The sequence below is a fragment of the Acomys minous genome (assembly GCF_964271855.1).
Source record: "Acomys minous genome assembly, chromosome: 9".
In the NCBI taxonomy this organism is placed as follows: domain Eukaryota; kingdom Metazoa; phylum Chordata; class Mammalia; order Rodentia; family Muridae; genus Acomys; species Acomys minous.
In genome coordinates this window covers 53,155,237-53,167,637 of record NC_140490.1, presented here as the reverse complement: position 1 = coordinate 53,167,637, position 12,401 = coordinate 53,155,237, and the positions used below count along the sequence as shown (strand labels likewise).

General features: G+C 44.9%; 2 protein-coding genes across 4 annotated transcripts in view; one reads left to right on the top strand and one right to left on the bottom strand.

Annotated features, from left to right (window-relative positions):
* SYCP2L (synaptonemal complex protein 2 like) overlaps positions 1–3,115 on the top strand; it is a 58,889-nt gene extending 55,774 nt beyond the window's left edge. Inside the window, exons 30-32 of the mRNA XM_084794651.1 lie at positions 44–102; positions 1,612–1,672; positions 2,557–3,115. Coding sequence (XP_084650777.1) covers positions 44–102; positions 1,612–1,636 — 84 coding nt within the window. The 3' untranslated portion in view covers positions 1,637–1,672; positions 2,557–3,115. The remainder of the gene's footprint in view (positions 1–43; positions 103–1,611; positions 1,673–2,556) is intronic.
* Positions 3,116–3,837: 722 nt separating this feature from the next.
* Positions 3,838–12,401, bottom strand: part of ELOVL2 (ELOVL fatty acid elongase 2) — a 41,221-nt gene continuing 32,657 nt past the window's right edge. For all 3 annotated transcript variants that reach the window (XM_084794716.1, XM_084794717.1, XM_084794718.1), the window contains exons 5-8: positions 11,989–12,160; positions 9,101–9,225; positions 8,535–8,669; positions 3,838–6,794 (exon numbers count right to left, since the gene is read on the bottom strand). In XM_084794716.1, coding sequence (XP_084650842.1) covers positions 6,666–6,794; positions 8,535–8,669; positions 9,101–9,225; positions 11,989–12,160 — 561 coding nt within the window. In that variant the 3' untranslated portion in view covers positions 3,838–6,665. The remainder of the gene's footprint in view (positions 6,795–8,534; positions 8,670–9,100; positions 9,226–11,988; positions 12,161–12,401) is intronic.

Below are 12,401 nucleotides of genomic sequence, written 5' to 3'. Positions count from 1 at the left end.
AAAATGCATGGCGTGTTTAGTCAAAACCTCTGTTCCATTTCAGGAGTTTTGGGAGAAACAGTCGGCCGACTTGCAGTCATTCTGTGATCAGCAAGTGCTGAGGTACCTCAGAAACTATTCTTTCTAGAAGTATCTTTTGTTGTTTTGCTGTTTGTTTGAGACAAAGTCACTATAGTATCAAAGCTGGCCTCAAACTCTGCCACCTCTGCCTCCTACATGCTGGGATTAAAAGTACAAGCTGCCACACCTGGCTCATTATGACATTTCAAAAATGAGAATTTTTTTATTTATTAATGTGTATGTATCGATGGGGGTGCAGCTTGTTTGCTACCACACACATGTAGCAGTTAGGGGACAGTTTTGTGGGTTAGCTTTCTGTCTTTAAATGGGTTCCAGGGATCAAACTCGGCTTGTCGGGCTTGTATGGGAAGCATCCTTATCCATCAGCTCATCATATGACCCTGTTTTCATGTACATATAGAGCACACTTTGCTCATATTCCTCTCACGTTCTCTTGTTTGCCTGCTGTCTTGTACTCCTGCCGACCCCCTCCCTCTCAGTAACTCGTCTCCCCTCCACTTTCATATCTTCTTACGGGAACATGGAAGAGGGTTTGTTCACAGGAATGCAGAGACCTGATCAGTGGCGCTGCCGCTGTCTCTTCCTTCTTGTACCTTTGAGTGCCATAGCGGCTAGGAAGTACCACTGCATGGTGGTGAGATGACAATGAATGGAAAAGCAAATAATATGTTAATGTCATTGTTGTCAAAGCTTTGGCCTCCCAGGATCTCTGGCTCTTCACGGGCTCCCCAGCCCACACTCTGAGAGCAGCCGATAGAAAGCAACTCTGCTTTAAGCTTCAGAAAAGTCTTCGAAAACACAAACGATTCATTTGTTTCAATTAGCCCCACTGCTAGTTGAGGCAACCATTGCTTCAGCTAACACTGTTAGACAGTAGTTACTGTTTACATCGATCTCCCTATGATTCAGGCCCTTGGTGAGTTGAGACTGTCTTAGGGAACAGCGCTCTTCCAAATGTACTTCCTTAAGCATTTGCTTTTATTCTCTTTTCTTGCTAAGGCATAAGAAAACTGCCCTCCCACCCCCTGCCCCAGGCTTGCAAATGGCAGATAGGGATGTTGTTTTTAGCTCATGCTGAGTGATGACTGGGCTGAGTACTCAATGTTTAGTATCCGGGTTAGAGGTTAGTTAGCTCCATCAAGATCACACAGGTACGCATTGGCCGCCCTCCTGTCAGTTCATCTCAGCAACAGCATTATCTTATTTCCTAGGATGCATCAAGGACACCCTCAAACTGTACTGTCTCAACCTCTAGCCTATAGCCTCAAGGAGTTAAGGGTTCTAAGCTCTGAGTGGTGGTTGTTATCTGTCTCATATATGTGGGCTAGTGATGTGAACAGAGACAATTCCTAAAATAGACTTCACTGGAAATACAAATGAAGCATTTCTGTTGATAACCTGAGTTGCCACAAACCCTCCTTGGGCATTGTCATAAACCAATCCTCAGAATAACTCTGATTCATACTGAGACAAATTTGTTTTTAATATGCCTAATATGAATGTAGTAAGTGACGGGCTAATTCCTTCCAGGTTTAATTCAACTCAGTCTTCATAAGAAAAGCCAAAGCCTGGCTTTATGATGCACCCTCAGGTAGGTACAGAAAGCGACATTGTTTGGTCCTGAGTTGAGGTGGGAGTATGTGAGCAGTGAAAACCCTGACGCCTTGTGCTACCTTTCTGCTCTGAGATTCCCCCAACCCCACGATTAGGCCCTTGGGTCAGTCATCCAGTCCTTATAATTGAGAGCTCTCCCCAGTCTATCAAACATTGCACTAAACATGGACATGCAGTGACTGGTTAGTGTGCAGACACATCCCTACCACATCAAAAAAGAAGTTCTAAACCAGGGAGATGGCTCAGGGGCAAAGGCACTTACCACTGAGACACACACACACACACACACACACACACACACACACACACACACACCAATGACAACAGGAGACCAGAAAGATGGCTCAATGGTTATGAACTCTGGCTGCTCTTTCAGAGGACCCAGGCTTAATTCCCAGTGGACCCACATGGAGGCTCACAACTATCTGTACCTCTAGTCTCAAGATATTCAATTCCCTCTTCTGGGCTCCTTGGGCACTACACCTATGCAGTGTGCACACATACATGCAAGCATCCATGCAATGAGGCCACCTACAAAATAACTTTGTGTTGGATAAGTACATTGAATTTTGGGAGTTACTGCTTCTGGAGCATGTTCATTTATAGCTTAACTGGGCTGAGCACTCTGATTGGCTCCTCACCTGGTTTCCGGTCTCTCTGCTTTCTTACTAATGGCTTGGTATAGAACCGAAGGGCTGTGCTTAAGATTGTGACCACCCCACTTCCAGCCCCCAGCATATGAGTCACAGACATGGCTCAAGAAAACAGGTGATGGCCTTGTTGGCTGTGAGTTCCAAAGGCCCAAGATGTATGGTGGTTGTGCCTTGACTAATTGCTATTCTCCATTTCCTTTTCCACCAGGTACAACAGCCTGAGGAGGGGTATGGAGATAGAATCTGTAATGTCTTGGCCCAAGGGATGTCCTTCAGAGTGACGCTCAACAGCAGACAGGCCTTTAGCAGCTGCTGAGTTAGGGTGGGTGAGGGCAGGGTAGGGCGGGTCCACAGCTGCTTCCACCTTATCCATATGTTCACAGAAACTAGCCTTCATAGTCAAACTTGGTCCAGTAATAGAAAAATCCAAGATGTTCCAATTTTCAAGTGGTTTCCTTTTCATATATAATTTTAAAAGTAAACTTTTCTTTTGAGACATGCCTTCAAGTTTTGTGGGAACTCAGCAGCTGCCTAGAGATTATGTCATAAGGCCCCTTAAAGGGAAAGTAATATGAAAACAGAATGGGTGAAAACAGTTGGGCATGAAAGTCTAAGGGGGGTTACACATTTGTTCTTCAGATGTTTCCATTCTCCAGCCCTCTATCCCAAGCACATGCTCAGACGAGGAGGAATATTCCTCCTGGGATCACTCCTAAGTCTCCCATGAAGTTTGTCTGCAGAGGGGTGAGTGTATACTACAGCATTTGAATTTAGCACACTCACAAAGTCAGACAGCTTATGACTGGACAGTAGAGCCTGTGAGTTGAGCAGTATGTTCTGGTTATAGCTTAGTTACGTTATAGGCAGCATATCAATGTGCAGGTTTTCCGTAATATAAATGTATGCAATTCTAATTGAATTGTTGAGTTCTTTCTTGATAACTTTTAATGAAGTGTGTTCTAGTACCTTGCCATAAGGTTGAGAATGCAGCCTCTGTGTGAAGGACAGAAGATTGGCCTGCTTCAGCCACTTCCTCCTCCTGGGGAGACACCACAGGTGGCCAGGGTATTGGTAACTTATGGCGTTTGTACCCTCATTGTATAGTGAAGCATGGTGTGGTATAATTGCTATACTATACAGTATATACAGTACAGCGCAGTTATACTGTTACATTATATAGTAATTAGTTTCTTTTTTTTGAAGCTATTTTATTTTATTTTTTTAGTATTTTATTTTTTTCTCCTTTATTAATTTATTCTTGTTACATCTCAATGGTTATCCAATCCCTTGTATCCTCCCATTCTTCCCTCCCTCCCATTTTCCCCTTATTAGTAATTAGTTTCTTATAGTGTCAGCCTCTGCTTATCTGAGTGCTACTAAATTTTCCTTGTGACTGACCAACTTCTTAGATGGTTTAGCTGGGTATATAAATACAGCATTAATAATGCTATGTTAACACCCCACTGCTTGTTGAAATAAGAACCTAAGATTCATCGGTAAAATATCACTTTATTGGTAAAGATAATTCCTGAATAATAGACTACTTGGAATACCACGCAGGGCCGCATTTTAGTTTCTTTGAGCCAAATGAGAAAAATCGCAACATGTTTTAGCATAAAAATCAATTTATTATACAACAATCACACAGAATGCTTCTTATCTAAAAGAAAAAAAAATGGCTTCTGCCTCCCGTCCACCCCAGTCATGATATACTGTGTTCTTCAGATGCTGTACTTTCAAAGGAAAACAAAGGTCCTCAGCTTCCAAAGCAGCGACCTCCACTAACATTCTTGAGTGACCCATGGATGCCCAGAAGGACTAGAGTAGAATAGTCCTAACGTACAAATGCTATTCTGCCCGTTCTGGTAAAAAAATAATTCTCTAATGTGGGAAGACAGGAACTTATCCACCAATATGTATAAATATAATTTTGATGGGTTGACATTTTCTAGGCTTAATTACATTCAGCAAATATTCCATTTTATTTTAAAAGTTGGGGAAATTAATGTTTCATAGTACCCAAGTACTTTTGTTCTCATGAATAAAAGGGAATTTACCTGGGAAAAACACACTGTTTCTTATCAGATTATAGAGATAGAAATTTTCTTATACTTCTATTTTAGAAAATTTACACTAAGAATAAATGGGTTAAACATTTACCAGAGCACATTTCTGCAGCTCAGTTGTCATGGCTCTGCATGTTGGTCAGCCCTCGTGTGGTGTAAGGCCTAGTGTTGCTCTGAGCTTTGCTCTGGGAGGTTTAAAGCTGCTGGTACTTTGAGCTGCCATTGTTGATCTGCCAAAGAAAGATGACGCCCTCTGTGCTATGCAGATGTGACGTTATGAAGACGTCCCACACTGAAGGGATGATAATGCACAGAGAGGCTTCAGCATCTCTCACTGACAAGCAAGAGTAAGCTGGTGCAATGACCAGCGATGCCTCTTGAGTCTTATTTTTTACCCAGAATTCACTTTAGTAACAGATTACAGATCATGTTTGAAAACTAAAACTGACCTTCAGTTTCACCAAGGAGTTTGCTTCTTTGGTCTTGTCACAGAAGATCAATGACGTACTCAAAGCTGACCCTTAACGTGAATTCTTGGGAAAGAATAATCCACTGACTTGAGTCTGAGTCACCAGAGATGGTGGTGAGAAAGCACCAGGGAGCAGATCAGGCTGAGAAAATCATTTAGAAAATACATTGAAGAGTAGGTGGTCTCCAGACAGAGTCTGCTCAGCAGGAATGACAGTAAGGGACAGCACAGGACACAGGGACTGTGGTGTTTGCCAGAACACACCACTGAGAAGGGCGGTATACTTACGAGTTTAAAAGGTCAGTACAATTCTTTTTTAAAATTGAAAAGTTAAAATGGGAGCTTGCCCAGAAAGGGAAGCCAGGGGTGGGCAGGCACCGCTGTTGGCACTTGAGGAAAGCCTACCTGGTGCCCACGTGCTGGACGTCAGTGCCATCAACAACTACACATTTGCTAAAGTGGAGGGAAAACAGAATCAAAGTTAGTTTTATGTAAATTTTGGAAAATGTGCGTTTTCATGCTTGGTAGAGTTTAATGATGGTGGTCCAGCGCCCTGCAATGCCTCTGCACCAGCTTCGCAGTGCAGAGCAGTTCTGAGCAGGCAGAGTGGGTGCTGCTTGGGCCAGATGCATTGTCATTATGGCTTATTCCCAGCCCATGGGGCCTTTCCAAACACCTTCCTTTTCTCATTTCTGACATTTAAATTTAAGTTATGAAGATTGACAGCAACTACTTGGGACAGGATTCATGAGCAGGCTCTGAGGCAGCAGCTGACAGGGAGGTCTGCTTTGCCCCGGGGGCTCTGTTGGCTATGATCTGTAAGTAGTCCAGCTGCATTTCTGTGCCAAGGAGAACTGCACCTGGACTCCGGCCTTTGCTCAGAAGAGGCATGGCAGGTATAGGTAGCCACTGGCCTTTGAGATGGGCAGAGTGACGCGACAAATCCAGGCTGACCCGAGAGGTAGACAGGAAGGCTTGAGTAAGAAAGTCGATTGAAACAGAGATAGCTCCTGTCCAAAGCCCCTGAGTTATCACAATTTGGCAAAAAAAAAAATTTTTTTTTTCCTGGTTGAGACAGGGCCTTGTGCCTGTGGACCCCAGGCTGCCTCAACATCCAAATGCTGGGGTCACAGATGTGTGCCACCATACCCAACTCAAGAAGCTTGTTACTTCACAGATTGACTAATCCTCGAACTATACGTTGAAGGTGGATGAACTATGTTACTGCGCCCCTAAGTTAAGCATCAGAGGTGGTTAAAAAATGTAGCAGACGAGTGAGGGAGGGGTTCTGCTAGATTCTGTCTGGTTGAGGATCCCGTTTAAGTGCTTCCTGGGGCTGACACCTCAAGGAACAGTGGGCTGAGCAACTTCTGCACTGACAGTTATTGCTTGACATAGACTAACATAGACTAGAACAGACCCTGACATTCACAGTATAATTAACATTTTTACACATTTAATCTAAAGAAAATTAACTCTGAAGACCTGCCAGGAAAAACAAAGCCCTTGTCTCCTGGTTTTCTGCGTGAATAAGGCATTACGAAGAGCTCAGGAGAGAGGGGTGGGCGCACCTGTTCTGAGGTTTGTAGAGGTCGGCATTGCTTCAGTTAGCAGAGTGACCTAATAGCAATATATTATAATACATTCTGGGTACAAATGATTTACAAACTCAAATGGAATTAGTTTATGCTAAAACATACAACTTTCAATTCAGTCTTTGCTTTAAAACAAGCTCATCTGTTAGGCTGCTGCAGTGTTTATGCGGTTTCCCGCCACTTCACTTTACTGTGCCTTCTTGTTCGTCGTCACGCCATTAGCTGCAACAAAGTGGGCTTTGGGGAAGCCATTCTTCACTTCTTTCCCTGCGGGTGGCTCTCGTATCTCTCTCTTCACTGGCTTTTTTCGGTATGTCTGTCATAGTAGATAGGAGGAAAAGCAGGGGAGACGTTTTAATAAGGCCTCATCTCTAACCTCTGACATAGCATGCAGTTAAAGCACTACATAATTTTCCTTGGTACTGGACCTTCCACTAGGAATTGATGTTTGAGCCAGGCATGGTAGCGTACACCTTAATCCCAGCACTCACAGAGGCAGAGGCAGAGGCAGGTAGATATCTTCTGGGTTTAAAGCCATCCTGATCTACAGAGCAAGCTACTAAAAGAAACCATGTTTCGAAAAACAAAACAAGTGTTTGTTTTTAAGTGTCTGGCTACAAAGTTCAAGTAAATCTAGGCTAACACAGGAGAATCAGCTAAGGCTATTTCACTTCTGTTACACTGTAATTTGCTTAGCAATCAAAGCAGCTTACATTAGTTGTTCACTGGAAAAATATAACTTCTCTTTAAAATCAAGATAAAAGGAGCTGCTGTTTTATTTATTTTGAGATCGCAATTTGGCTACATTTCCTAGTTCTGGCTTTGCAACAACAGCAAGCAGGGTCTACTGTGTGCCTATCATGTTGCCTCTGTTATTCTGATGAAACAGCTGACCTATCTTCTCATTTATTTTTTGAGACGAGGTGAGGTCTCGTGCAGCCAGGCTGGTCTCCAGGTTGCTGTGTAATCCAGGATCACTCCAAGCTCTTGCTCTTCCTGCCTCTACCTCTGCAGCGCTGTGATAACAGCATTTTTATGTTTTAAAAAGCAACGATGGTGTTAACAAGGGACAAGACTGGCGTGGTGTAAAGTCAACTAAGACTCAGTCTGACCAGTGTGTGGAGACAGTTTTTGTGACCACTGCCTACTACCACCGTGGGGCTAGCGGGTCCACTGCCCACCACCACCAAGGGGCTAGCGGGTTCTTGCTGTTCCTTTCATGCTCTGGTGTGCAAGGGTGGGTTGGTTTGGTTCCACTGATGGTTCTTTCTTTAGACATCCTCAAAGGAAACTTATTTGTTACAAGATGCAAAGGCCAGCCAGTCTAGTTCAGAGCCACAAAGTCTGAAAAGCTGCCCAAGGTCCAGTCCCCACAGCTGTCCTTGACGTAAAACCACCATAGAGCAAAAACTAAAACATAAGAGCAACTGTCCAGAGAAGGAAATATAGTCAATATAGAGTTTCAAAAGCACTGTTTGAATATAAATTCTGCTTTTTGTTGGAAGCAGCCTTTCCATTTCTTTGGCCCAGCAATTTAAAATCCACAACCACCTGAGACCTTGGCTAGCACAGCCTGCACAGGCTCTTATACAACAGTCACTTTGAAGGACTCTCTCATTTAAATTGTTAATTGAAAAGAAAATGTCACTTGGCAAAGACAGAGCAAGCATGCCCTTTCCTTGCTGGTTTGCCTTAAATGAATTGCCCCAAATGAACACTGCCTCCAAACCTTGGAGCAGCAGACGGAGGCTTCCTGAATTCCTGATTCCACACCTTTGTTCCCAAGCCTTCCTCCCTTCAGGGCTCCTGGCTCTGTGCCACTATACCTGCTGAGCCTTCAGATGTCAGGTTTGGTGGCCTGCTGCAAATGCACGTGCAGACAGGACACAACGCAGCCTTTGAGAACAAGTTCTCACTCAGCAAAGGCCAACTGGACTGTGAGCAGGAGGCTGTGGGGAAAGGGTTAGGAGGCACTTCCTCCTCTCCAGGGCATTATCTTAACACTCAGTGCTTGGGGCCGTTTTGTTACATTTACCCCTGAGCAAATCTTGCATACCTGAATGTAGAAGTTTAAGAACAGGATGACCAGGGTCATCATATAGGAAGACTGGAAGATGAGACAGCCAAAGGGGAAGCCGCAGGGCTTCACTACGGCACTCAGCGTGTGCGTGATGGTGAGCACGAACTGCACCTGGAAGGCAGAGAGGGCTGCAGGTGAGAACAGGCCCTGCGGCGGATAGACGCTAGTGGTCTACGCACGGCTACTGTCACCTGTTATATTCTTTCTGCAGAAACAAATCAAGAAAAATGCCTTAACAGCCCACTACCCTGCCCAGAAAATTCATTTGAAATTATGTAAGTACATAAATATGTCTATTTTCCCATGGAAAAGTGGCAGTTAATTTTTTTGATAAAAAATTATCTAAGTTGTACGTTAGTTTAGAAGGTGGTCATATATATTTCAAACAAGAACATTTCCATTAGAAGCTAACTGAATGCACAGAAGATACTATAGTGGCCGAAGCATGATCCCTCAAGGCCATGATCAAAAGAGGCAGCCTCGTCAGAGAGAGGCCTGAGCTGCCTGGGAGCCACATGGAGAGCGAAGGAAGGACAACATACCAGCTGAGCCTGTGTGAGGTACTTCTTCCACCAGAGGTACTTGTGCATGGACGGGAACACAGAGAGCCCATAGTAGGAGTACATGAGAATGTGGATAAAGCTGTTCAGGGTTGGTCCAAAGAAGCCTGTGGCAGGGGAGTACGGGAGTTAGTACTCCCAGAAAGGGAGGTGCTCACCCTTCCTCCTCATGTGATGTGCTCTGTATCCTCCGGCAAAGTGCTAACAGGTCCAGACAGTCGTGCAACAGCCTTCACATGGAGAGATCCCCAAGTGCTGCTATCCCTCCAGGCTTCCGTAAGCCCTCCCAGACAGAGGTGTGAACCGGCAGAGGTGTTCAATAACCCCCACCCCCAGACAGAGGTGTGAACTGGCAGGGGTGTTCAGTAACCCCCACCCCCAGACAGAGGTGTGAACTGGCAGGGGTGTTCAGTAACCCCCACCCCCAGACAGAGGTGTGAACTGGCAGGGGTGTTCAGTAACCCCCACCCCCAGACAGAGGTGTGAACTGGCAGGGGTGTTCAGTAACCCCCACCCCCAGACAGAGGTGTGAACTGGCAGGGGTGTTCAGTAACCCCCACTTCCAGACAGAGGTGTGAACTGGCAGGGGTGTTCAGCCAAGCAAACCAGCTGCTCCATATCTGCAAAGGGCTTACTGTTTCTATGGTGGTTACCAGCTAATCAGTGAGGCAGAGAAAGGTGAGCTCAAGCCTGGCTGCAGAATTGTGGTGACAGAGCCCATGTGGCTGAAGGAGTGGTCAATTGTGTGCTTTTGTAAGCTATTTTCTCATTTTGAGACCACCCCAAAGCTGTGGCAGGATTGAGGGGCTCCCAAATGCTGTAGGAACTAAAGAGCACTGCTGACTGCTACTTAGGCAGTTTAAATTCCTTAGCCCCAATTTCTCACCCTGCATTAGTAACCTAGATAACTGGAGAGCAGAAAGGAACATCAGGAGCATAGAGTGAGTTCTCAGCAAATACTAGGCAGAATGTGCTATGACGCTTGCTTGGATGTCTCCTAAGACAAACCCCTTGAGAGCACCCAGCAATGCAAGAGGAGGGATATTTATTTGCCCAGCTGGGTTCTCATTTCTACTTGAAGTTTCTGTAATTGTCTTGGACATAGTGTATACAGTATACAGCCACAGAAGGACCTCTGTGCAGTGCACTGTGAATTTTAAATCCTCCTCAACTGTGGCGACATTCTTTGTGACGTTCCTTTGACTTTCATTAATCTTTCTTAGCACCTAAACTTCCACAGTAACTCTGCCACCTAAGCGTAAAGGCCATCTGTTTTCTGTGCAGGTTCATTCCTTGCACTAGAGTTTTCACTTGTACCTTGACATGCAGGGATATCATGCAGCTTAATGCCTCCTTAGTGATCTTTCAACTTAATGACAGGGTCAAAATTATGTGCATTCAGTACCAACAGTCATTTGACTCTTAACTGTTGGCTTCACCTTAGCAACAGTGGTCTACTCCTCTCTCTGGATGCCTGGGGACGGAAATGACGGAAATCACCCCATGCTTGTACCAGGAGATGAGGCCACTGATATGTAGCCTGGACTGTAGCTATGATGGGGGTGCTCAGTGGGCTAAGCTCATTACATGCAACTTTAACTTGGGGTGCTTTCAATTCACAGTGGGCTTATTAGATTTAACTCTTTGGTAGGTCAAGGGGTGTCTGCACCCCACAAATTATTGGAAGTTTCTATCATTGATATAAAACCCCAAGTCCTAAGGAAAAATACAAGCATGTGCTATCATACCCATTTAAAAATGTTAAAGCCATCGCTCATAATTTGATTTTTTGTGTTTGGTACCAGTGATGGAGTGAGTGTCCTTGAACACCCTAAGCAAATGCTCTCTTGGTGAGCCCTCTAAAATATTTTTTTCTTAAGTTTTGTCCTATCTAATTTTTCATAGAATAATTTCAAATTCATAAGGACACGATTATTAAAATGAAATGTATTGTTTTCTTTAATTTGGTCATAAGAGAGCACCCCACTCTCTGTCAGCTGTAAAGCCAATGTAGGGAGACGCCATCAGCTGCCTACAGTGAAGTAATGTCAGACTAAAACAAGAGACCACAGCACGCCATGCAAGGCCAGGGGCAGCATCACCTCATGAAATTCTTGCTTCATGCAAAATGTGTGATACGAATGAGCACACTAGTTTATTATAAAACATGTGTGTGTATGTGAGAGAGGGGGGACAGGCTTGCCATGTTCCTCTTACGCCACTCTGTCAAGTGCTAGGACTATAAGTGTGCATCACCACATCTTAAAACCCATTTTTTATCGTAGCTCTCATTTTTTTTTTCCCGAAGACAGGGTTTTCCTGTGTAGCTTTGGCTGTCCTGGACTCGCTTTGTAGACCAGGCTGGCCTTGAACTCACAGAGATCCACCTGCCTCTGCCTCCCGAGTGCTGGGATTAAAAGTGTGCACCACTGCACCTGGCTCATCTTATTTTAAAGTTGAAATCTAGTGCTTTGGTGGGTCACACAGATATGTCTTAATTTTTCAGACTGTGAAGTCACGACTCTATAAGAGCTGAAATGTCTGATGTGTATCACAGTGAGGTGGTGGCTAGCTGTGGCAGGTGCTCCCTGAGGGGCGGGGCTGCCTTCCATGTGCCTCTCTGCCCATGACAATTGATAGACGGCAAACAAGCATTTTTTTTTTTTTTAACTTAAGGTCCTGCTCAGATTTTGTGAACATAAAAATCCAGAGACCAAATAGCCACTGGCAAATGTGCTTCCTGCGGTGGCAATAACACGGCTTTTGGGATTGCTCTCTCTCCTAATCAGCACAGGCTGGTGGCCCACAAGGTGTGCTGGTGGTCTTGAGAGACTCATTCCATGGACCCGAGAGTTACCAAAACGACTTACTTTGACCACAAGGTATCCAGTTCAAAACACACCACCAGATGTTAAACATGGAGGCGTGGTGATAGACGTGAAGGAAGGTGATCTGACTCGTCTTCTTTCGAAGGACAAAGAAGATCGTGTCCAGGAACTCCACTAGTTTGGAGAAGTAGTACCACCATAAGACCTTGGCTACCTACAGCAGGTGCGCAGAGGGGGAAAAGGTGACGGGGTGCCGCAGCAGCCCTGCCCGCCGCACCCGGCATTCGGCCTCCACCTGTCTTTCCCTCCTGTTTATTCCTACTCCGTCCCATCTACCCATCTCTACCAAAGAATGTGGTCTTTCCCAAACATGCTTCCAATCACGAATCCTCCATTACCCTCCACCACCAGCCTGCAAGGCTTCCATGAGCCCTAAAAGTGGTCTTGTCAGTCCG